The following is a 24165-nucleotide window of genomic DNA, read 5'->3' as shown; positions in this document are numbered from 1 at the left end:
TTGTATTTGTAATTTATCTTGTAAATTGTACTATAACATCTATACCATTTATATTATTCTCTTTGTTTCAATATGGTGCCACAAGAATCACATCATACCAATTCTTTGCTTAAATTCTCTCCAGCTAGCTTATGGCACCTCCCAAGCTAACATTAGCGCAGCTAAAAAAAACTGCAATATTAGAGCTATGCAGCCGTACAGTTTTGAGCTGAAAACAAAGACGTTAATGGATCTATTTGTGTTCCTGCGTCGTAAAACTGAGCTTTTTAAACTGCAGGTTTTCATCTACTCCTGATCCATAACGATTTGAATAAAGAAATATTTATAAACGCAGTTTTAACCTTAAATTATTTCATATACGTCCTCCATCATGACAAAAATGCTACTAGAACATAATAAAAAACATCATACATTTTCATTGGAGTGGGTCTTTAATATAATTAAATGTCCTTAAAAAGTAATCCCACCTTGAGCAGAGCAATGAGGAGTGCTGCAGAAATTGAGAAAGGAATCAGACTACTGATGAACCAGCTGAACCACAGCGTTCCTGTACTCAGACCCATAATCCTCATGGTTTCCTTCAGCCTGGCTTCCTTCTCATACACAATAGATTTGGTGATCATAGCCACTGTGTAGATCCAGGCCAGGGTCATGAAGAGTGGCAGTGAGCGGTTCAGCACCCGTAAAAACCTGAAGTAAAAATTAGAAACTATTTATGAGCAGCAAAGAAACTTTTGAAAGTTTCTCTGTCCAGCAGAAATCTTACAGAAGCTACATGGGTAATGAAATAACCATTTTCTTCTGGGATTTTAAAGTTAATATAACTAAATCACACACACACATATATATATATATATATATATATATATACACACCAGTATATATAAATAAATAGAAAATAAAAAAAAAATAGTGACCAAATTTGACCCAATATTGTTAAGTACGGTAACAGTATTGGATTTGAAGTTTTCCAGCAATCTTAATCAATCTTATAAATGTTGCATTACTTATATTTAAAATCCCGGAGGAGGATTGATCCTTTTTCTATTTCCAGCATTTACAGTTTTTCTACAACAACTAGCAGAAGCATTCATCATCAATTTAATCAAAACATAAAAAACTAGATTTATCATTCTAGAGTGTTTCACAATGAATAAATAATAAATAGAAACAATACATGATAAAAATAGGAGATCTACTCTAATTGTATAAAGTACTTTTAGCTCCAAAAAAAAATTAAAGTAAATAAATGGACAAATCTAATTAAAAATCAGATTTTTGCTACTAATAAAACTGCAACAATCAAATTCACAATTTTTTCTCCTTACAATAACAAACCATCTAAGGATAAAATTCCCATATAAGTAGTGATCTCAGTTTAAAAGGAGCTTATTGAGAGTTTGTGACTGCATTGTTACTCACACATCATCCACAAAACAGGGGTAGGGCATCTGCTGGATGTAGATGCCCGTCGTTTGCTTTATTCCAGTCAACACCTGGTTCAGAGCTCTCTCCACCAGATCCTGAATGTAGACAAATCCACCCCAAATGTAGCGCAGGTCACTAAATGGTTCAGCAGCTGGGCCAGGATCCCAAAAGCTGAAAAACAATTAGACAAAATTAAATTTAAAAAAGTACAAAAAAAGCGATTTGATGCTGGTTGAAACCATAAAATCGCATGAAAATTTGGATTTCAACAAAAAGTTCAGGGGTTTCAATATACAAAAAGGATTTGATCACATTGTGTCAAAGTTCATTTAACTAAAAAACAAAAAACAGAGATATCCTCAGTACTTGTCCTTGATCTTGTTGGTCCGAGCCACACTATCAATGTCCATCCGGATCTTGTAGGAGACATGCGGCGGTAACTGGGTTGTGGAGGAATTAGGCAGCAGGAAAAAGACACCTCCCCAAAACTGCCGGTCGTCTAACAGCTCCAGAGCTCTGTTGATCAGCTTTTCCTCAGACTCAAACCCCTCCAACTTATCCAGGGAGATGCACTAAGAGAGAGCAAAAATAAAATGCATTAAATTAACCAGAACTGTTTTATAATATGATTTATTTTAAAGGAACACGAATTCACTCAGGATTTTTTATAAAATAAATTTGGAAAACAAAATTTTAGAAATAACAGCAACAGAGAAATATTTTAGATTTTTAATGTAAAAAAAACAACTTTTCAAACAAAAATACTCTTAAATGTACCTGATGATTTGACTAAAGAAAAAAAACACAATTTCTTAAAAGAGAAGAAAAAACAGGAAATCCTTTGATTTAAAACTAAAACAAAGACGTCATAAAAAGGAGAACCTTAGTGACTTGTGCCACAGTGTTGGTCACATGGCTGAGGTCATTGTAGAGGTCCAGCCAGGTCATTGGTGAACCTGGTTTTCTTTCAGCGTTTGGTGAGGGCGTAGACAAGAAATGAGCGATCTGAGAGGCCGTCCACGGTGTGTTTTCCAGACGCATGTTCACCAATACCGCCACCTCTGGACGCTTCAACAAATCCTGTAGCACATTATGAGAAAAGAAAAACATAAGTCATGCGTAAGAACTCACAAACACGTGCATTGGGAGAGCCGAGGATGACTCAAACCTGTAGAAGACGAATGTCTGAACTCGTTTCCATGTAGTTCTTGATTTGAGGTCCCACCTCCATCCAGGCTTCATCCACCTCCTGCAGAACTTCAAGGTCCGCAAACGTTTTGTTCACCTTCAGAAAAGAAATATTTCAGGGTATTTAATTAGAAAGTGTGAGCACAAATCAAACTTAAGGTATAAACTAAAATCCGCAAAGTGATAAATGCGTGCTGGGCATCACTACTGAATTCCTAAAGTAATAAGATGTAGATTCACACAGCTATGATTTGATTTGGAAACTCAACACAATACAATAAAAAATAAATAAAATAAAAAAAACTTTAATTAAAGCTAGCTTTTGCTGAGAAAACAATTTAAACATAAATAGTGATTCAAAACAAAATAAAGTAAAAGCTTTAATAAAGTTATTTACAGGTTCTGACGTTAAAAACAGTCAAAACAAACTTTAAAAAATACAAAAATTAGCTTTTAAAGAAAAGTGACCTATGGACTATATACGTTGATGTTGCAGCTTCTAAATCTAAATTCATTTAACCCTTAGTAGCAGCATTTTACAATTTGCTCTAATCATTTACCGTTAAAACCGTTTGCTGTGGCAAAGCTTGACATTCATCTTTTTTGCACAAAACCAATTTTTTTACATATATATTTTTGATTTTATTACAGAATAATTTCACATTTAACCTGAAACTGTCCAAAAAATGAATTCTGAGTTCTACATATTGGCAATTTTGACTGACAAATGACAAAAATTTAGATAAAACAGCTTTTATGTTTTATACCCAAAGACTAAACATGTAGAAACAAAATAAAAATGTATAAATCTACAAACAAAGCAAAGCTCCAAATATTTATTCCAAAGGATGTCACAATTCTTGCGTTTGAAATTGAATTTTTTTAACTTTCATGTTAATATTTGAATTAAATTAATACTAATGGAGGGTCAGTGTCATTTCTGCATCATTGTAAACAGATGATGTAATTGGCAAACTCAGTGTTGAGTCCAGAGATCACTGAGGGTTCAGCGATATCTTAAACTAAGTACATAGTATTAATTAAAAAAACACATAAAAAATTATAATAATTATGCTAAAAATAACTAAGTAAGCATATTCGTAACTTAAATTCTCAGCACCAACAAAAACTATTACAATGAATGTAATTATTATTATCCATTACAAAAATTCTCAGTAAAAGGAAAAATTAAAGGGTGAAATAATTGATCCAAATCGTTAAAAAGATTCTAACAAAATGCAGCTTACACCCAACTTCAGATGAGAACATATCTGGCTCATTAAATGTTCACAACGATACCTCTTTCATGACGGCTTTCACTGCAGGAGTGTCAGGTGCGTACAGCAGTTTTCCTACAAACAGCGGTTTGATTCCTCGCCACACGATCCGAGAGCGAGGGTCCGACTCCAACTGGTGAATCAGACTCTTGCAGAAAGGAGCTGCAGCAAAAAAGGAACAGACAGTATAAACTTTACATTCATCATTTGAAGAATCATAGGATTAAATGAAAAAGTTGTCTTTCAGTTTCCATCTTATTCTCTTTAATAACGCTTTTATATACAAAAACATACAAGTCATCCTCTGCAGAAACTCTGATATTTGATTAAGGCTAATGTAGGCTAACGTAGTTTAAGTTTCATAAAAGTCAAAAATGAAAAGTCTCTTACTTGTGGTGTTAGAAATGCCCAGATTTGCATCCTCTGATGCGTCTTTACCCAACAAAGACTTGAAGTCGTGGTCTTCATACCAGTTAAACGACGGGATACGCTCACCGCCAGTGTCCGGTTGACCACACATGATCTTTGAAAAAGCTTTGAAACGTTCTCCTTCAGCTGCGCTGCTTTCAGGAGTGAGAAGACTAAGAGCAACACTGATCTCCGTAAAACTGGACAGGGAGGAGATCTGTTGAAGAGTCGGAGGATACAGAATCAAAAAAAGAAGAAAGATGATGGAAAAGCCAATTAGGAAGCATGTAATTTTGAATTCAGCTCATTTTACCATAAACACAGGTTTACAGTGAGTTACAACCATTTGAAGTTTATATTCCAGTTAAAAAATGTATAAAAAGAAAAAGATAACTTCTTACGCCATCTGTGAGTACAGTCAGATCCTGGGAAATGGTGCTGATCGCCTGACTCATGACTCGAAGATCTTCAGCATTGGACACGACAAGTTCTCTCTGTTGGGGAGATCATTCAACTACTTTAGAAATGTATGTGACTGAGGAAATACTATACATTTATAAATCAAGCTCACTCTAAAGCAGGGGGCCCCAAACTACGGCCGAGATCCGGCCCGGTCCCCGAAACTGTTTTGGCTGTTTTGACATTTTTCCAGTTTACTTGGCATCTAGCTAGTATTTCAGCTACATGCTAGTTGTTTTGGCTAATATAGGCTTTTTTTTTTAGTTATTTAGGCTATTTAGACTTTGGCTAACATTTTAGCTTTATGCTAGGTGTTTTGGCTAAATTAGACATTTTTCTGTTTTTAGACTAATTTGGCATTTAGTTAATATTTCAGCTTCATCGGTTTAGGCTAATATAGGTTTTTTAGTTTTGTTTTTTAGGCTAATTTGGAGTTTAGCTAATATTTTAGCTTTATGCTAGCTGTTTTGGCTAATTTAAAATTGTTGGAGTTTTTTTCTACTAATTTGGCATTTCACTAATATTTTAGCTAACCATCAGCTTCAGCGTTTTCACCTATCAGCTCCAGTGCTTTTAGCCATCAATTTAAGCATCTCCAGCTATTAATCTATTGCAGGTAAAACTAAATATCTAGTTTTTAAAACGTTGTAGTATTATTTTTTTCTTGGAAGATTGCAGAGATGAATTATTTAAAATCTGGCTATGTGTGGCTTTCTTGAAAACCATAAATCTTTACATTTAGGCTGTGATTGTTACACTTTTTCTGTTAGCCTATAAACCGACCCCGGCCCCCACATCAGAGAAGAAAACAGTTATGTGGCCCTCACTAGAAAAAGTTTGGGGAGCCCTGCTCTAAAGCATGTCACTAACTGGGTTTTAATGTAAGCAATATGTGCGACCAACCTGACCCAGAACAGCAAACACTCACCACATTAACACCACTGAACTACTGTAATTCTACTGTAAGCTGGTCCAAAATTCAGCTGCCTGTCTGTCCACAGGGACCAGATTGCTTCACTGCTGCCTCAGCCTTTAGGAATTGTTTGAGACTTAACTTCTGGTCCTCAAATGGTCTGACACCTCAGTATATTTCGTAACTTTTATATATATCGAGTCCCAAAATCTGAAGATCAAATGCTTTTAATGGTTCATAGGAATCGGCTTGTGACTTGGGGAAACAGAGCCTTTTCAGCAGCAGCTCCCAAACCCTGGAAAGATCTCCTGTTTTCTGTGAGGTCTAAAAGATCCCTCAGTGATTTAAGACACTTTTGAAAACTCCTCTTAACTCCAGCGAGCAGATCGAGTGGGCAAGCTTGTTAATTTAATGGTTCTATTGTTTTCATTGTTATTGTTTACTGATTTTATTTATATTTGATTTTAATTTAAGCACTTTGGATGCTTCTGGTTTTATAGGAGCTCTACAAATAATAAAATGATTGACATTCAAAGTGTAATTAAAAGTGTAAACGTATGAGTCTTCCTGTACATAAAAAAATCCGATGCTATGTAACAATTTAGATGTGAAAACTAAGGGACAAACCCGTGACTTCCTGGTGGAAGATGATTTGTAAGCAAAGTAACTAAACTTGGATGTAATTCGCCAAGTTACCACTAGGTGGATTATCAAAGAATAATATTTACTAGTTTACAGAGTTTACTTTATATTGTAGCTTCAAAAACTTTTTCATCCTTTGTAATACAATTATATGACACAACTGTATTATATTCACATCATATCTAGTATTATATTTATATATGACAATTATTTGGGTTTAAATTGGGTGAAATCTTTTATCAAATAATTATTGAATCTTTATATTAGCATGGATTTTCTGTTCCAACAACTCTAAGAGTTTTTATACGGTCATTCGTTAATATTCAACAAAATTGTGCAATATTTAACTTATAATTACTATTTTATTGAAGTAAATGAGTTCTCTAGTGACAGATAAAATGCTGTAAATATGCATTTTTTTCTCTCTACTTTTATGTAAAATGTAGCTTGATGTGAAAAGAGTGTATTGTGAATTGTATTGATGTTGGATTTCGATTTTTAAGAACTGCATCAATCACACCAGCACTTACCGCTATAAATTTGGTCAAGTCAATCTGGCTGAAGAAAAGGCTCTCAGCCTCCTTCAGGACTTCAGCCGGGAGGTCGCACAGCTGAGTTTGAAGATCAGTCTTGTTGGCCGCTCCTCCTTCTACAATAAGCATTTTCTCTAGCAAGCTACTATTGCACACGACATCCTTAAGAGGCATCTGGGATGCAGTCCGAGCAACCTGCAAGAACAGGAAAACACTTTTATTTCTTTGTGAGAGGTAAGGTACTTAAAAAATAATCAGGAAGCAAGAAAAAAATCTCTGCTCCTCCGATTTCTTTCTAAAGTACTTTGGTTGGTTAATAGCTAATATTAGCATGCTCCTTTTTAATCCTTAATCTTGCATTTATTTGTGTTGACTGAATCTGGGTCCAACATAGATGAAACACATTCCTAAATAATTCTAAAACAAACTGACTAAAAGAACGATAAAAAATTGGTGTTGGAATGTTATGATTTTTTTTAGAAAAGGAGTAAAAATGCAAATGTTTTCTCTAAAATAATTGTACTTTCCTTTACTATTCCCAATGCCAGATCCATAATATACATTTTACTAATTATGAGGTAGAACAAAACTGAAATGTTGTTTTTTTTAAAGTTGTATTTGCCTTGTACCATATACTGTATATACTGAGGAGGTTTTGCTAAATCTTATAGATGTGCCAACAGAACAGGTAAAATTCTCTTTTATTCAGTCCTCATTTTCTGGGTTTCCTTCACAACACATTTCAATTCATTTGAGTATATGATCATTTGCATGAGCCAAAACAAGTAGACCTTCAGATGCTCCTAAACACACATTGCTGCTTAATAAACACCAATGACCTGTATATTAAGATGAGCGTTCATCAGCTGATCCACAGTTTCAGACGGTAAGCTGGCATTGGTGAGCAGAAAGGTGGAAACGGTCTCATTGGCTTTCAGGGAGTCTTTGAGCGGGACAGCTACAGCAAAAAAACAAACAAAAAGAGAGAATGAGTACAGAAATAACCCTAAACCAAATAAAGGAATATGCTAATGAACTACTAATAAAAGGTTGGACACATTTTTTTAGAGCAGTCAGGGTCTTGAACTTAAAGGAAAAGTGTTTCCAAACTTCTGATTGGATCTGCAAGTTCATTGATATTTATCTGTTCAAAAAATTAGCCTTTTTTTGGGTTATACAAAACATTTAAAGATTTTCGTCAACATTTATAACCCTAAGAAGAAGCAATAAATATGTTATACCACAGTGGGGCTGAGGGTCTAAATTCTCCCCATGATGAAACAAACTCATGCAGACACACTGGCACACACTGGCCTCTTTGCGTTGGTCTGTTTGTCAGTCAGCAGCAGTCATGTAACCGGACACGGCTACAACAGGAGGCGGGTAAACTACACAGTGTGTTTGAGAGTGGCTGATGTTTTGGTGCTCAGAATGTTTTCATCCAGAGAGAAAAGGTTCCTTCATGGATTAGCATCCTCTGGATTATTTGGCATATTCTTACATTTTAGGGCTACTTTTACTGAATAGTGAAAAGTTTTGTGGAAACAAAATTTGTTTTTTCTTGTGCTCTCCCCATTTAATAAGGGTCACCAGACCAAAGCAGTGCACTCAGTAATTTGAAGGAAAAAAATTGTTCTTATACTGTAAATGTCAACATTCTAGGGCTTAAAAAAATACTTAGTCTTACTCAAAATTGAAAATTATGAAAGTTATCAGGATTTATTACCTAAAGGTCATTTCTTTCTATTCAGTCCGCTAGATGTTAAAATCCAAGTTTAAATTTGTCTAATTAAGATGAACTTTTTTGCTTATGGCTTTCATTAAGCTTATATTTATGTCTGTGTTTATGCTCTTCTTTTTGTTCTTTACAGCTTTTGTAATGTCTCATATCTTTCTTTATTTTGAATCTATTGAACAGTGTCCTTAAGCAAATTAAATTAAGAACTTTAGTGGTTTTTATCGTCTGTTTACAGCTTTACAAAGGAACAATAACCTAACTAGCTGACCAGTCCTAAATAAAATATTAAACCTACTTGGCGTTGACTCAAATCTTCTTCCGAGTAGCCGAACACTCTCCATCAGGTCCTGAAAGGCAGTGTACGTCAGATTTCCACGGCCCAACAGGAGAGCTTGAGCGTCCATGAACACACGAGACAATCTGGAGAGAAGGAACAAGAAGAGCATTGTTTTATTTTTAAAATATGCGTTAAAAAAACAAATCACAGCAATTTACCTTATAGCCATCTAGTAGTTATTTTAGTATGTAAAGTACTCAATAGAATAAAAAAACATACATGGATTGCTTCAAAAATTATATATTTTTGAATAATAAGATCATTTAGTCTGGATGTAAATAAACACTTAGATGATATAAAACGTATATTGGAATTTATGATAAATATGGGCCTAAACTTCTAATAGTTTTCTAAGAGGAAACTTTGTTTTTTTAAACAGTAAGTAAAACTTTATTTAACTTTATTATAAAATATTAATGATGAATAGAAACTAAAAAGTGGAGGAAGTTAAAATAACATTAAAATATAGACCTGCATGAAGGAACACAAAGAAGTGAGGTGTGTTTAGACCGTGGGAATTTCAGCATCAGGAGCAAAAAACAGAAATGGTACAAAATGTACCTAAATTTACATTTCCCAAGAGAAATCCTGTACAAAATACATCAAATAGGGACCAGAACAGAGCCTTGGGGAACACCACTGGACAGCTTTATTTGTTTTTGAAGACAAAGTGTTAATTGTGATGTTTTTGATTCTAACTAACTCAGGACAGAATCAGGTAAAAAACGAGATAAAAGTGACAAAACTAAAACACTAGAGAAGGGCATCCTGTGTACCATCTCAATACAAGATCCATCATTTCAGACAACTTTTTGTCTCAAATTTCACCTACAGGGAGTTGTTGAAGTTTCCAGCTATGCCTGGTGTCTCCCCCGGCGTGGGGTTGTGGAAGCAGGGGTTGTTGACGTTGCAGACGATGCTTTGAATCCAGGGCAGCGTGCCAGCTGACGGCAAGGCTTTGTTCGGGAAATGACCTAAACAAGACGGAAAGTCAGCATAATAGGTTCTCTGTAGCACCTCCCTCCTGTTTTAATCAATTTATACCATTTAGATAAACTGCAACGCTCTTTCGGGACATATGTTAAAATTTTCTAAAACATTCAACATTTTTACTGATTGAAAAATAGAAAGAGAAATGTCTAAATTACTTTAAAAACTTTTTTTCATTTAAGAATTTGTACTTTTATTCTGAAAGGCTATTTAACCTATTTGTACTTCTTTTACAGATGTTGACTCATTATTTTTAGATTACAGTAGCCCTAATGATGCATACTTAGCACAGTTTATTCATACTTAAGTACATATTTGATAGCTTACACGATTCTTTTCCTGTGCTGTCAGATAAAACTATCCAAATGTGTTGATCCTGCAGATAAAACACAGACTATCTGAACTGAATTTAGCCTTTTGTTTATGTTGTGCTATTTCACTAAAAGTCAAAGTAGGAGCTTTTAATAACAAGAAACAGTGTCTATTACTCAGTTTATCTTTTATAACACGAACACAAAAAGACCGATTTTGAAATATTACTCACATTGTCCTTGTTTGTAAGGGGGATGTGACTGACGAACAGCGATGAGGATGAGAAACAGGAAGAGTGGCCAGGCTATCTCAATGATCAGTTGAATCTGTGCAGGACAATAACAGAACAGAAGAAAAACAGAATTATTGAGAAATGCGACAAACAGGTAAAACTTTAGCTGACTTCCAATCTGAGTTGTGTTCCCAGTGTAAGTACCTTGTGTCTTCGGCGGTATGTGATGTTTTTCCAGAGCAGGAGATAGAGTTGACGGAAAAACCCCATCGCTTTCAGGTACGACCAGGATATGCGTCCCTTTTCAAATTAAGGCTGAAGGTATTTGCTACTTTTCAACATCCTCTCGGTTTTGTCATTCTTGAATCTTTTAAAGCTTCTGGAATACTGTCAACAGGAAAAATTACAAGAAAAACTGAGCAAAGATTGTTATCAACAAGAAAAAAAGATTTTTTCCCCCCAATAAAACAGATATTACAAAAACGAAGGGCAAGGCTGAGTTGTAGTAAAAACAGAGAATAAAAAATACTTTCAATCAAAAATAAACTTCGTGGTAAAGGATTTTTGCTATTCCATTTCCATAAAAAAGAGAGTCTTTTTTTAAGTGTGTATTGTGAGTAAAAGTTGCCTTTCCGTGTCTTCAGTGATCTGCTCGGCACAGACAATCCCTGGTTTATCCTAAAATCCTCCTGATCCAAACAGCTTACCTGTTTCTCTTTGAGCCGGTGACTTCTGCTCCGTCAGCGCCTCCAAAGGCAGGTTCTTATAGTAGTTCTAGTAAATAAACAGGGGAGGAAACTCTGCCAGTTTACAGGGATCCTATAAAATTAGCATAATTAACACAAAATCCAGTGTATTTTATTTTGTTAAGAGGCATGGATGCCACATGAAGACGTATGTTTCTTTATTTATAAACATACAACCTTTAACTGCTGTATAAAAACCATAGTAACTAGTAATAAGAGAAAATATCCCAATATTGCACATACCTTTACATTACCAAATATTTAATAACAATTAAACAAACTTATATTAGTACCCAAAAATGTTAAAGCAATCCAGTGTAAACTGGCCTCATACCAGTTTGACATGAAAGGCTGAGAGGACGTTTAAAAAATACAACTTTGTTGGCTGAAAGTTGAAAAACATCAAATCAATTGTGAATTAATGTTAGCTTAATTTTAGCACTTACACAGGATGCAGTCAGTTCTTCGTATGCTCACTCTAAATATAAAGTCAGAACAACAAGCTAATAATAGGAATGAATTTGTTCATATTTACCTTTCCGGAAAATTGTTTTCTTCTTAAATGTCAGCGACAGTCGGAGAAATTAAATGTTGGAGGCAGCCCGACATTGACTTCCCTGTGTTTGTGACGGCAGGTGAAAACTGAACGCTCCGTCCACGGACGAAGATGATTGGCTAATGTACACACCAATGGGCTGAACCACAAATGCCGGTGAAGAATCTGATTGGTGGAAATCTGTGCTTTCGTAACTGACGGAAGCCTCCTTTGCCAATCACAGAAGAGGAACTCGCACACATAACTCTTTTGGATAACGACTATCCCACAGTGTAGAAATACATGTAAAATACAGCAAATTCTGAGACTTCATTTTTTTTTTTAAAAATAAATATCAAGATAAATGACATTACTTAAATCAACAAACAAACGGTTTCTTAAAAATTAAGGCAGTCAACTTTATTTGTTTACATCATTTTGAATTGGACATAGTCAGGCACAATGTTGGTTCTGAGTCCAGTTTTAAACATTTTGTGATTTGTGCATGAAATACATCACATTAACCCCTCCACACACAGCAGAACTTATATGTCTAAAAATTTTTTGCTACACTAAAACCAGAGACTATTCATCTCAATATACTTTGATGATAAAAAAAACAAGTTTATATTAATATACCAAAAATTATATATTTTAAAAAATAGATAAATAAAGAGGTGTGATCTATCCCTGACTTATTAAAATCCTTTCATAACAAAATCCACTTTACATCTGAAAAGGTTAAGAACTAAATTTCCTTGTGGCTGTGATGTGACAACACTCAATTTGCATATTGTCTCTGTTAAAAAGGTCATGAAATTTATTAAAAATATATTTTTTAAGTTTGTGTGCTCAAAGAAAGACCGGCTGTTCTTGTCCTGTTAGAAGTCGGTACGTTGAGGCGGGCATCGTCTTTAAGTGAATCTGTCCAAAGAGAGAAAATGTTCGTTTACACTGTTGAGGTTTAAATATAACATTTATTTTCTATATTCTTGTGCATAATTTCAAAACTTCTCACCTCCCCAACAGCGTTTGTCAGTGTCTGGATAATCTTCTCATGTGGAGTTGCAACAACGCTCTGTCCATTAATTTCAATTATGCGGTGTCCAACGCGGATTCCTCCTCTTTCTGCAATACCCCCCCGCATTAGACTGCAGATCTACAGAGGGTTGAAGAAAACAAAATCCTTTACAAAATAAAAGACCAGGGTTGTGCTTGAGATTGTCTCAATAACCCAAAGAAAATAAAGTTCTCCACCACAAAAATCAAGATTAAGTGTACAAGAAACAGTTATGCATTTTATTTGCGTACTTGTAAAATACTAATTTAATGGTCAAAAGCTGACAACATGGACATACAATGCCGTCTTCCACACTAAAGCCCAGCTGAAACTTGGGATCTGGTCTCCTTATGATCGCCATGGTAACTGGGGGGCAATGAACAATACTGAGCTTCACATACTTTTGGCTTTTCAAGTCCTGTGAAAAGAAAACAAAAAAATGTCCTTATTAGATTTTGTTTCAAAGATATAGATACCCTTGTTTGTTATACAATTTCAATATTTTGTTCAGGTATATTAAATATGATTGCACATAAAAACACAGAATAAAATGGTAAACATAAACAGAGAATCAAATAACAAAAAGAGAAAATAAAATTAAAAAAACAGAAAACCAGAAGCAAACATGCTAAACAAAGTTCCACTTCCTTAGTTTTATCTTAAATTTTGTGTCAGAAAAGGGGTCAGGATAAGGGAGTGAGTGCACACGATGAGCACATCTTATCCTCCTGAAAGACGGCGAGTAAAAATGACAAACTTCAGAACTATTCCTTGCTGTCGTTTGCGGGCTACAATCACCAAAAAAAACAGCATTGCATCTTCAGCCAGATTGTATTTGGACAGTTTGCACGTGTGCTACACAGCATATCAAAGACTGAGATAAAAAAGTTTCTGAGTACCATCATATGTTGCTGCTGTTTGTGGTTAGAATCAGCTTAGAGCAAATCAGGGCAGATCGTGACGTTTTTCTTGACGTCTCAAGTGAAAATAATGGTCAAATGTTGACAGTGTGGTGCAGGACACCAGAATTTGATATAAAGCATTTAATTTGTTACTCTTTCTGAATAAAATTTAATTTAAAAAGATAATGTGACTTTCCCAACCAAAGGTAATAGATAATAAGTAAAATAAATATGCAAAAGTAAATTTTATGCGGTACAAATAGAAATCCTCAATGAACAATGACTGTAATGAAACTTAAACATCTCATCCAATGAGAACAAAATCATAAATGACAAGTTACATTAACTATTGAGTGTTGATGCTATAAAAAAAGCATCATTTCAGAAACCAAAAAGTTTATCAGAAGAAAATAAATTATCAGAGACATGTTTTGTACTGGTAGTTATTGTACAGCTCCTTCTATTCAAATACAAGGTCGAGTTTCTTGTCCCCATTGACAAGAATGAATTGAGATAAGCAGAAGTCAACATTAAAAAACTCTGCTTTTCAAACACATTAACTGAAGAGTCTTAAAATTAAAACACTCATTATAGCAGCTATGACTCCTCAATTACGTGTATTAAATGTGAAAATTTAAAATAAGTATTTCTTTTTCATCTACAACCATATTCTGAGTTGATAAACGAGTTATAGTGCAAATTAACTGCAACAATAAATATTGTCAGCTTTTTCATTTGTATTAAATAGTTTTTGCCAAACAAAAAGGAATCAGAAACATTTGCTGGCAAGTTGAGTTTTGTGTGAAGCTGTTGTTTTTTATTTTTATTTTTTTTTAGATATAGCGCTTTCTTGTTACAAGATCACTTTAAAAAATCTCCCCTTCCCATAGACCAACTCTGATCCTCTTTTGATCCATTTTAAAAGTGTTCCCAGTGATCCTTTTTATTATGATTCGGCTGTTTTTAGCCAAAATAAAAAAAAACCTGTGTTGCTTTCTAGGACATTATATCTGCAGAGCAGCTGGAGTTAATTAGAAATGTATCTATAAGTTACGGCAGAGGCAGATCCTCGTCACCCATAACTGAGAGTTCTCTGTTTAAATACTCTCCCACTAGCTTACAGCTCCTCACACTCCCAAACTAGCATTACAGGTGGAACAAAAGTGTCAAGCAATATCCAGCCATACAGTTTTGAGCCAGGGAGAAGTATGTCGTTGGTACAATGAAATGATAATCTATGCCTCTAATTATAAAAATGAAGAAAGCTCTTTATGTGAAAGTTTCATCCCAAAGTGAATTAATAGAGAGAAAAGACGGATGGCATAAACTATACACGAAAAAAAATGGTTCCAATTTAAACAACCAAATTCCAGAGAAAATAAGAAACTGGGTTTTCTGTGAAAAATAACAGGGACTGAATGAGCCTCTAGATCCCAAAGAAAGACGAGGAAATGTTGTGGGAGACGTAAAACACAATAGGTCAGGAAGATTTCCTGAGGCACATTTCCTTTAGATCCTGACACTTTGTTCTTACAGCAGCTCCTTGAATTCCTCAGAGAAAACTCCTCAAACAATAGTCACACACAAAAAAGTCAAACTCACAACCACAACATGGAACCACAGTGCCACCTAGAGCATTTCAGAAGAGCAACTACAACATAAATTCATGAACTTTTGATGCGACTAAAGGCCCTACAATCCCACCAACAGTTTGGGTTTTTTTCTCATCTCACCCGGATAATGTTCTGGCACGTGGTGATGGGCAGACCGACCAGGCTGGTGCCGTTAACAGACATGATCCGGTCACCAATGCTGAGCTCGCCGCAGCGCTCCGCTGGGCCACCGTGAAGGAGGTTGGCCACCACCACAGTGGGCAAGATGGAGCCCCAGCCCGACTCCACCACCGCCAGTCCCAAGATGTCTCCTGGAGCCTTAGTGATGACCACCTGATTCCCAAACACAGAGACACACCTGAGTAAACTAGAGTTTATAGGAAATGAGAGAAACTGTTTTTCTTTATTCATAAAAATGGTTGCAAACACTACAAACACGTATTCACTAACTTAGAGTTGTGATCTTTTAGATACCTCAGAATGCGGTTAAGACTATAACAAAGCAGAGGGGAAAAAAAAAAAACTAAAACAGGAAATACATGGTAGTTGCACTATTTTGCAACATTTACTTTTAGCCAAGGAAGACATTTTATGCATGACTGAGTCATAAAAATTTGTAGCAACAAGAAATGTAAATTAAACCAAACATTTGAAGAGGAACTTAAACCACTCATTCTTGTTAGAACTTGTTTATAGGTTAGAGACTTTGTGACTTTTTCTTCATTAAAGGCATACGGAAATTGTGAAAGATAAAAATAGTTGCTTCAAAATAATTCTGAAGCATGTTGTGACCGAGGTGCGACCAGTCTATCTGCTTACATCTCGGAGGTTCTGGGAGTCAGAAAAGTGGGCCAGGTCTCCATTGTACAGCTCCTGAGTCTCCAGGTAGTCGCTGTACTCGCCCGGCCTCAGATCGCTGGCTTTGATGCCACTGGCCTGGAGGAACTGCTGATAAGCCACTCCAAATGCCTGTCCGATAGCTTGAGCGATGATCTGTGCCTAAAGAGGAGCAAGCTTTATTAAAAAACATCATTTGATTTATCAAAACTGATTTTTTTCCCTCAGAAAAATCCTTACAAAAATCACCTTTTGGTCTGAAACAGACAATTAAAAAATATAAATATACAATATTTAAACCCAGAGAAGTAAAGCTGTTAATTAAAAGAAAGCTAACCATGAAACCAAACTGGTGGAAGTAGCTTTTTTTTTAAAGCTGTTCCCCAGAGAGAGAGAAAGAAAAAAAAAACACAAATGAGACTAAATGTATGCAAGACAAAACCATCTATGTGACATTTATGACTAACCAACAGAGATCTGAAAACACAGCAAATCATATCAGCTGCTGAAAGCAAAAAAAAAAATCTAATCTTCAGAATACAAACACAATCCCAAACCTTCTAACTGACTGACTTACATCCTCTGAGGAGAAGACGTGACAGATCATCGTGCATTTCTTCTGGGACACAGAGGAGCCTGTGGAGGCGGAGTCTTCGTCGTGTCCCTTTTGCTTCCTCCGGGCCATCAGGACCACAATCTTGCCGATGTCTGCGATGTAAGAGATCATCTGCAGAGCATGATCCATCATGGCTTCCTGAGAGGACACACGGGGGAAAACATACTTTTAATCATGATCTGAGGGTCTTTTTTCTTTTTACCTACATAGAGAAACTCAAATTGACAAGAAAAATCCAATAACTTTTTTTTTTTGCTGCCCATAATTATGCCTACCATGTAACAATTCCAAATTTTCCATATAATTTCCATAAAAAAATTCTAAAAATAAAATATAAAGATAATGCCATGTGTTTTTTTTTTGTTATTTTATATTTTTGTCAGAAAAAATATATTTCATAATGAATTTTCGTTTCTGTTGAAAAATATGCCTAAAGAAAAGGTTGGAAGCAACAACTTCAGCATGAGTTACATCACACTGAGCGACTGTTGTGGCTAAGGAAGACTTCAACGGTCACTTTTTTCAGCATTTCAGGCGTTGGCGCCAACGTCTCCTTTGATAGATGATGGTGAGCGCTAGTGCCGTGGCAGAAATTTGAACGTATCTGCTGTAAATCAAAGCACTGCTCAAATCTATAGCTCTGTTTTTGAACGACCAATCCCGTGAGTTGGTTTGAGCTTATTTACATAATTAAAATCGAATGGAAACCGTGTAATTGCGAATTACATTCTTAGAAATTCGATAAAAATTTGCGCATATTTCTGATGGAAACGCAGCTAGTGATGCTTTCGGGAATTAAATAAAAACAAATGTTCTGCCTGTTCGGCTGGGAATTGTCCAATAATCTTTGAATTCTTCCATGAAAAGCAAACTAAATGTATGTGATGGAATGAAGGTAAAGCACCTGAGTGTCAGCAGTCAGGACTTTAATTCTTTGAGTGGAGATGAACAGATCCACTTCAGTCATCGGCTGAGACTCTCCTTCTGGAGCCTAGAAGAGATTAAATAAAATATCATTACAGAATACATGAAAAGAGGCGCTTCAATTTGAGGATAACAACATTTTCTAGTATGTTGTCATAAAACAAATGTAATTTTAGACTTTATTTTTTCAGACAGAATAAGTCAAGATGTACAGGTAAGTGATGGTACAGATTGTGTAGCTCAGTTCACTTACTGTATAAAGGAGTAAAAGTGTAACCACCAGTATTTACCTTAATCCTATCCACTGCCTCATGAGCCTGGGACATGCGAGCATTAGTCGAGGGGTTCCTGTCAGATTTGATCTGAGTGGAGCCCAGATACTTAGCACCAAATATAACTCCATCCAGGAGGTCCTCGGGGTCACAAGGACCAGGTACTAATAAGGAGAAAGACTTGTAACAACTTTCAAAATAAAATCTGATACTTAACCGCGTTTTCTATTGGAAATCTCAGACTCACCATCTTTATATGAGGGATGATCATCCGAACTCTAAAACAACATAACGGAAAATGCAATCAAGTTCAAATTAATTTAATCAAAAGCAAAATAACATTTATAAATAGATTAACGGTTGGGATGTTCACAAGTTAAATAGAAAATGTCACATTAGGAAGCTTGTATTTATTTTAAGTTTTAACATACTGAACACAAACTGTTTTTCAAATAACCACATTATAGTGTGAATTCTTTAAGGAGCACTTTTGTAGCTCATCAAAAGCTAAAAACAGCTATCAAGTGTTATTGTGTTAGTCAAAAGCAAGTGTGTAAAATGATTAAACTTTTACCCTAAAAGCAGTTTTGAAATTGTGTGAATTGCAACAAAAAAATATATATTTTGAAGAGAATCTAGTCAAATGATTTCAATTTTTATTTAGCTTTTATTTATGTTAAATGTTGTTTTACTTTTGTGAAGGCAAAATAAAGTTTAATTCAACATCCTCTTTGGTCTGTAGTACAAACCTGTTTGCTTTCTGCTTCAACCTCGTCCTCTGGAGGCTCCTCCCCCATTTTCTTCCACACTGGCTCAGGGTAGTTGTAGTCCGACAGAGGGCTGATGGAGTCCTCCTGATGCTGCATCCCCCAGAACCTCTGAGCATCCTCCTGGCTGTAGGATACTGAGACCACAGCATCCACCTCGCCACCGTGCGACTGGTAAACTGAGTGGGATTCTGCATTAATCTCTGTGCACTGCAGGAGTCCAAGCAGGTCTGTGTGGTGGCTTTCAGAGAAGAGGAGGCCTTTGCTTTCAGTGCTGTCTTCTCTTGTTATGAAGGAAGTGCATGCTGCAGGCTCTGGTTGTAGAGAGCTTTGATGGGACGCCGGTGGTTGATGGTAAGTGTGGGATTCTTTCTCTCTCAATTGGAGATGGCTCAGCAGAGTATGAATACGACTGTGGTCTTCATCATCTGACCTTCTGTTAGGAACATCTTTCTCATCTTTGTCCACTTTCTTTTCAGTTTCTCTAGATGTCATCTCTTCTTGGTCCTCAGCCCCTTCAGCCTTCACCTCCTCTTCTAACTTTACTACTACGTTCTGCACCGATCCAGCTGTATTTCCAAGAGAAAACTCTGTTTTAGGGTCAAAATGAGTCACTTTTTGTCCTACATCCAAAGGCTGGTATCCCGACTCCCCCAAACCTTCAATCCCAAAGCTGCTGCAGGCAGACGGAGGCAACGAGGAGTCAGCCAGATCTTCTGGAGAACCAGCTTCACTGGAAGAGTCTGACCTCCAGTCTAGAGGAGGAGGTTCCATCATGCTGTCACAATCTAGATCCTCTGCTTCTGGTGGAGGGGATGCAGTCACGCTTTCTCCCCTCTCTGAGGTTCCAAGAGCAGGGATGGAATCCAAATCCAAGCGTTCAGCACAAGAGGGGGATTGATCAACAGGAAGGCAGCTGGGGTCCATTTTTTTAGAGGCAAAGTGGCATTAAGACTTCTTTGTTTGGGGTTAAGTGCAGCAGAGTCATCTGGAAAGATTCCTACAGCCAGAAAAAGTACTGTTTGAGTGTTTTGTGCAAAACTTCATCAGGATCTACAGAACAATGTAGTGTCCTCCTGTTCAAGATCCACCAACGACAGACAAGCTAAAAATTAGCTTAAAGCAGCAACATTATACTGAAGGAAAACGGGGTTTCGCACATAACACAAGTACTAAACAAATTCTGGTTAATTTATCTTAACCCTGTTTAAAGAATAATTGTCAATTTTTAAATCGCCTCTTGGAGGACTTTTCAAGTGTTATAAATAACGGTTTTTCCAGGACAACAGAAGCTAAAACAGGAACACCGGAGATCCGAGCAGCCAAGTCTTGCTAGCAGCTTCTAGCTAATTGGCTAGCTTTGACTATAATAAGTTAAACAATTGTAGCTGTAACACAAATTTGAAAATACTCATTTTTACTTAAAAGTTTGTTTAACTAGATACATAAAGTAATCTTACCGGATATGTGTGAGCATTTTGTTGGTTCTCTTTAACCAAACAATGCCAGAACCTCTATGTTGACGTGGTTCGGAATGTAGTATTCTCCTACTCCTAAATACGAGCTTTAAATGTCACAATATTTACAAAAGTGCATTTGTGTAATCTTGTCGTACAAAAGTATCGGTAAATTGTGTCAAAAATGGCATGTAGTTGCTGGTATTGCTGAAAGAAAACTGATAATGCATGTATTGGTGCTTCACCTGTGTTGCGTTCGCGTGATTCATGGGCTTCCCAAAACACCTTGTCTCGGTTCTTACTTTTGTTCTTTGTATAAGCGTACAATTAACTATAAATCCTGTCTATGTAATTATCGAAAACAAAGTTAATCAACTAAAAGGTGGATTTCCATGTTGGACATTTCCTGTGTTGAATGAAAATCTATTTACAACACATTAGTTAGTACTTGAAAGCAACACGGCTACGTGAAATGCCAGCGTGTTGAAATTTTTAAGCCTCTTTAATCGATCGTCGAAAGTTCGAACGCTTTTCTTTTGTGTACTTGCATTCTTGTGTACTTTGAACAGATAAACAAACAGGTGTTTGTATATTTTTTATTTACACATTTTTACAACATTTAGACCACTTGATACGTTTTTTGAAACAAAGTTCAATTTATCTTAAGGCGTTGAACGTCAGTAATGAAAGATTTGGATTTTAAAAACAGCTTTAAAACAAAATCAGTTTAGATATTCTTCAAAATAAAGAGGTTAAAACTGTGGTAAAGAACACCATAATTCATTATACTTTTTGAACTTTTTTTTCAGAAGCTAAAGAAATTTTCAAGTTTATACTTGAATTGCATAGAAGTAGTTTAATCACAGTATTGTATGTAGAAACAAATTAAAAAAGCAAAAGCTCGTAATAATGCTAAACATGATGCTTGATTAAACCTTCATACTGATTTGTTAAAATCTACACTTTGCAAATCTAAAAAACTGAATTGAAATGTTTTTCTTTTTCTTCATTAACACAAAAATATTATTTAAAAAAAAAAAGTTTGTGTAAGAAATATAATGAAAAATAATCTTCAGAAATGTTGTGTCGCACCATTACATGACTGAATCATAAAAGTATAATTAAACAAATAGCTCACATTAAAGAGGCTTTCCAACTTCTTGGAAGTTGCATCCATTCATCAACAGAACATTAATCGCTTTAATTTTAGTGTTTTAATCTTTTCAGATTGTTAAGTATATAAACAATCTATTCAAATCAAACATCAATATTGACTTGTTTGAACTAGAATACACCATCTGTCCACATGTGCATGGCTTCTCCAGACTGTAGTTCCAGCTGGACATTTTCTGACTGCTAACTGTCGCTGTTGTTCATTTGGATCAAACCAATCACAGAGGAGGTGGTACCCAGCAGCCCCACCAGCCAGCTTGGGAATCGCCCCGCCCACAGTAAGCCGGGCGGCATCCAGTGAATGGCGTTACTAAGGTCAGCCGCGCTGCTGAGGATGGAGAGCAGCTCTCCTCGTATCTGACTGTGGAGGCGAGTTTGTCTGCTGGAAAAACAAACAAAAGAACTTATTATTTTAAGACTCATAATTGACTAAATATAAACAGTTTTAAAGAGGACCCTCACACACCCAACAGTTTTAATTAAAGTGGTTTGAGGAACAGGAAGCAATTGAGCTTAAATGTTTATTTTGCAGATGTGAGACTTTAGACGAACTAAAATCTTAATTTCCTCTGTTTTTTCAGAACTCTTGAAACATAAACATGCAGCTCAATTTAAGAATAAAAAAAGAAGTTGGGATGCTACACCTGCTGCCTTCTCCATACCGCTCTTGTCTCTTCAACTTTCTCCTGAGCAACAGCAGGACTCGAAGTGATCTAAAAAGAAGCAAAAACACATGAAACGTTTAATTACAGTTATGGTGAGTTCGTTTTTAAAAATATAGAAGCATCAGAGAGGAAGAACACAAACAATTAAACTTTTCTTTTTTTATGAGTATGACATATAAAAATTAGATATAACAGCTTTACTTTGCTGAATAGAAACATTTTATGGACCCATATAAATGAGTGTTTTAAAAAAAAGGGGGTAATCTAAGGCCACAGAATAGTTTAAACAGTTAATTGGGTTGCTGGAGCCTATCCTAACCACAGTTAGGTAAAGGGAAGGTAAGCATATAAAGGTATAAACTGCACTTATTGAAACTGGAAAAAAAAATTATGTTCTTTACTCTATTTAGCAGAGAATAAAAAAATATAATTTATGTAATAAATTGTGATGACTATAATGTCACCTGAGGATTCCGAGCAGCAGTGAAGTCCCCCACAGCACGGTGCAGAACAGCCACCACTTATCAGACTTGACTTTAATGATTTCTGCATCAGCTGCCCAGGCAACGTGCTCACAGGGGTAGTAGAGCTGGTCGGCCACATTCGTCAGCACTGATATCCAGCGGATTCCTTTGTCTTCGTCCTGGGATAAATAAAGTTCTGTAATACTTAAAAAAGGTTGAAGTACTCCTTTCTTAATGTATTAGAATACTTTAAATATGCTTTATCTGATGTTTTTAGTCATCTAAGTGAGACTAATTCATTAGATGTCTTTATAAAGCTAAGGTGACTCACCGAAGCTCCGAGTCCGTAGCTGTGGGAGTAGGCCAGCATGGACAGATCATCAAACAGCCTCAGGACGGTTCGGCAGTGGCTGAGCTGAGCAGAAAACAGCAGGAGACTCTTCCCTAAACGCTGCGAGGAGACGTCTGCTTCTGCTTTACGGGTAAGTACTCCTCCAACCAGCTGAGAGCCATAACAGACCGTCCTGATCTGCACACAGAAAAAGATACATCTCACAATAGAACAACTTGCAAAAAGACATTATTATTTTTTAATTTAGGAAAATAAAACCAACATTTTTATCAGGAGTGAATTGCACATTTTAATATGTTGCAATTTATAATAAATAGTTATGATCATTGAACTTTTACACTGCTTTTTGTAACCCCATCCCTACCTTTTGTTAAAATACTTGAAAAATATCTTTTTCATCATCTATACAATAAAAAAAAAAAAAAAACAGCTCCACTTAAAAGCTGAGTATTTCCCTTTTATGGTTCAAAGTATGTTTACTATTTTACACAATAATATTTAAGGTTTGGGCATATTTTGATGTGTTTCATTTAAGAATACATTTCCAATTTTTTTACGTTTTTAAAGTATTTGGACACAAATTATTTTTATCAACCTTGCAATATATAAAAGTCTTTCTTCTTTACATTAAGCCATTTTCAAAATAATTAAGATCTAAAAAGCCTCTCATTGTAGCACTAATGCACACTTACTAATCAAATGCAAATATATATATTTTCTTTTAGATATTGAGAAAAACATTTTTAAATAATATTTTTAAAGAATAAAAGTCTTTTATTTTAGTAAAAAGTGAACATAGAAACTCACGATTTTATCTCTGCCTCTGTAAGACTCCAGCAGTCGGACTAAAGACTCCACAGACTGCTGCATGTCTGCGACGATCCACTTTTCCTCAAAACTAATAGAACTTAGTTCGGTTAACAGTCGCTGCAGTTGTCTGTAAAAATAAAAGCAACATCTCTCAGCTGGACTTTGAAACCGGAAGTGGAGGTTTCACTCAAAGCAGACCAAAGTAATGGATGCCCGACACCGGAGGCACCGATGATGAGCTGCTGCCATCACTGTTCAGGAGGTTGAAGTTAAATACATGGCAAATTTAGTCTATTTTCCCATGTAAGAGTAAATAAATAGAATCACCTCATTTGGAATCATTCCAGAAATATTTCCAACTTATATTTTTATTTTTAAACTTTTAAGATTGTGGCCTTACATAAGGAAAACCACTGTTGAAAAAAAAAAATCATATCAAAATAAATATCATGACTTTTTTCAATAAGATATATGTTTTTGGGAAATTAGACAAATAATAGCACATAGCATCCAAA

General features: G+C 35.7%; 3 protein-coding genes across 9 annotated transcripts in view; all 3 read right to left on the bottom strand.

Annotated features, from left to right (window-relative positions):
• Nucleotides 1-11987, bottom strand: part of zgc:172302 (phospholipid-transporting ATPase ABCA1) — a 29927-nt gene extending 17940 nt beyond the window's left edge. For 4 of the 5 annotated variants that reach the window (XM_024278840.2, XM_024278842.2, XM_036211531.1 and 1 more), the window contains exons 1-16: nucleotides 11739-11987; nucleotides 11165-11231; nucleotides 10662-10844; nucleotides 10458-10551; nucleotides 9756-9897; nucleotides 8882-9006; nucleotides 7688-7806; nucleotides 6846-7043; nucleotides 4703-4795; nucleotides 4284-4518; nucleotides 3916-4055; nucleotides 2597-2713; nucleotides 2311-2508; nucleotides 1795-2000; nucleotides 1423-1599; nucleotides 468-690 (exon numbers count right to left, since the gene is read on the bottom strand). In XM_024278840.2, coding sequence (XP_024134608.1) covers nucleotides 468-690; nucleotides 1423-1599; nucleotides 1795-2000; nucleotides 2311-2508; nucleotides 2597-2713; nucleotides 3916-4055; nucleotides 4284-4518; nucleotides 4703-4795; nucleotides 6846-7043; nucleotides 7688-7806; nucleotides 8882-9006; nucleotides 9756-9897; nucleotides 10458-10551; nucleotides 10662-10727 — 2133 coding nt within the window. In that variant the 5' untranslated portion in view covers nucleotides 10728-10844; nucleotides 11165-11231; nucleotides 11739-11987. Of the gene's footprint in view, nucleotides 1-467; nucleotides 691-1422; nucleotides 1600-1794; nucleotides 2001-2310; nucleotides 2509-2596; nucleotides 2714-3915; nucleotides 4056-4283; nucleotides 4519-4702; nucleotides 4796-6845; nucleotides 7044-7687; nucleotides 7807-8881; nucleotides 9007-9755; nucleotides 9898-10457; nucleotides 10552-10661; nucleotides 10845-11164; nucleotides 11277-11738 lie in introns of all 5 variants that reach the window. The other variant, XM_036211530.1, reaches the window with a different exon arrangement.
• Nucleotides 11988-12540: 553 nt separating this feature from the next.
• si:ch73-40i7.5 (amyloid-beta A4 precursor protein-binding family A member 3) lies at nucleotides 12541-20672 on the bottom strand. 2 transcript variants are annotated; one of them, XM_024279338.2, is made up of 11 exons: nucleotides 20432-20672; nucleotides 18712-19729; nucleotides 18210-18240; nucleotides 17981-18126; nucleotides 17671-17757; nucleotides 16728-16904; nucleotides 16133-16312; nucleotides 15434-15646; nucleotides 13097-13216; nucleotides 12757-12897; nucleotides 12541-12662 (listed from the first exon to the last, which is right to left on the bottom strand). In XM_024279338.2, the coding sequence occupies exons 2-11, from the start codon at nucleotides 19654-19656 to the stop codon at nucleotides 12591-12593; spliced, it is 2112 nt and encodes a 703-aa protein (XP_024135106.1). In that variant the 5' UTR covers nucleotides 19657-19729; nucleotides 20432-20672; the 3' UTR covers nucleotides 12541-12590. The 2 variants fall into 2 exon arrangements, with proteins under 2 accessions (XP_024135106.1, XP_024135105.1); XM_024279337.1 differs by lacking the exon at nucleotides 20432-20672 and adding an exon at nucleotides 20190-20425.
• Nucleotides 20673-20793: 121 nt separating this feature from the next.
• pex11g (peroxisomal biogenesis factor 11 gamma) lies at nucleotides 20794-23859 on the bottom strand. 2 transcript variants are annotated; one of them, XM_024278172.2, is made up of 5 exons: nucleotides 23648-23859; nucleotides 22820-23017; nucleotides 22489-22667; nucleotides 22004-22072; nucleotides 20794-21738 (listed from the first exon to the last, which is right to left on the bottom strand). In XM_024278172.2, the coding sequence occupies exons 1-5, from the start codon at nucleotides 23708-23710 to the stop codon at nucleotides 21543-21545; spliced, it is 705 nt and encodes a 234-aa protein (XP_024133940.1). In that variant the 5' UTR covers nucleotides 23711-23859; the 3' UTR covers nucleotides 20794-21542. The 2 variants fall into 2 exon arrangements, with proteins under 2 accessions (XP_024133940.1, XP_024133939.1); XM_024278171.2 differs by having other exon boundaries at nucleotides 20794-21741; nucleotides 23648-23855.
• Between the last annotated feature and the right edge of the window lie 306 nt (nucleotides 23860-24165).

This window comes from Oryzias melastigma, linkage group LG4 (assembly GCF_002922805.2).
Source record: "Oryzias melastigma strain HK-1 linkage group LG4, ASM292280v2, whole genome shotgun sequence".
Classification (NCBI taxonomy): domain Eukaryota; kingdom Metazoa; phylum Chordata; class Actinopteri; order Beloniformes; family Adrianichthyidae; genus Oryzias; species Oryzias melastigma.
Note: the sequence above shows the minus strand (reverse complement) of the source record. Positions and strands in the feature narration are given on the sequence as shown.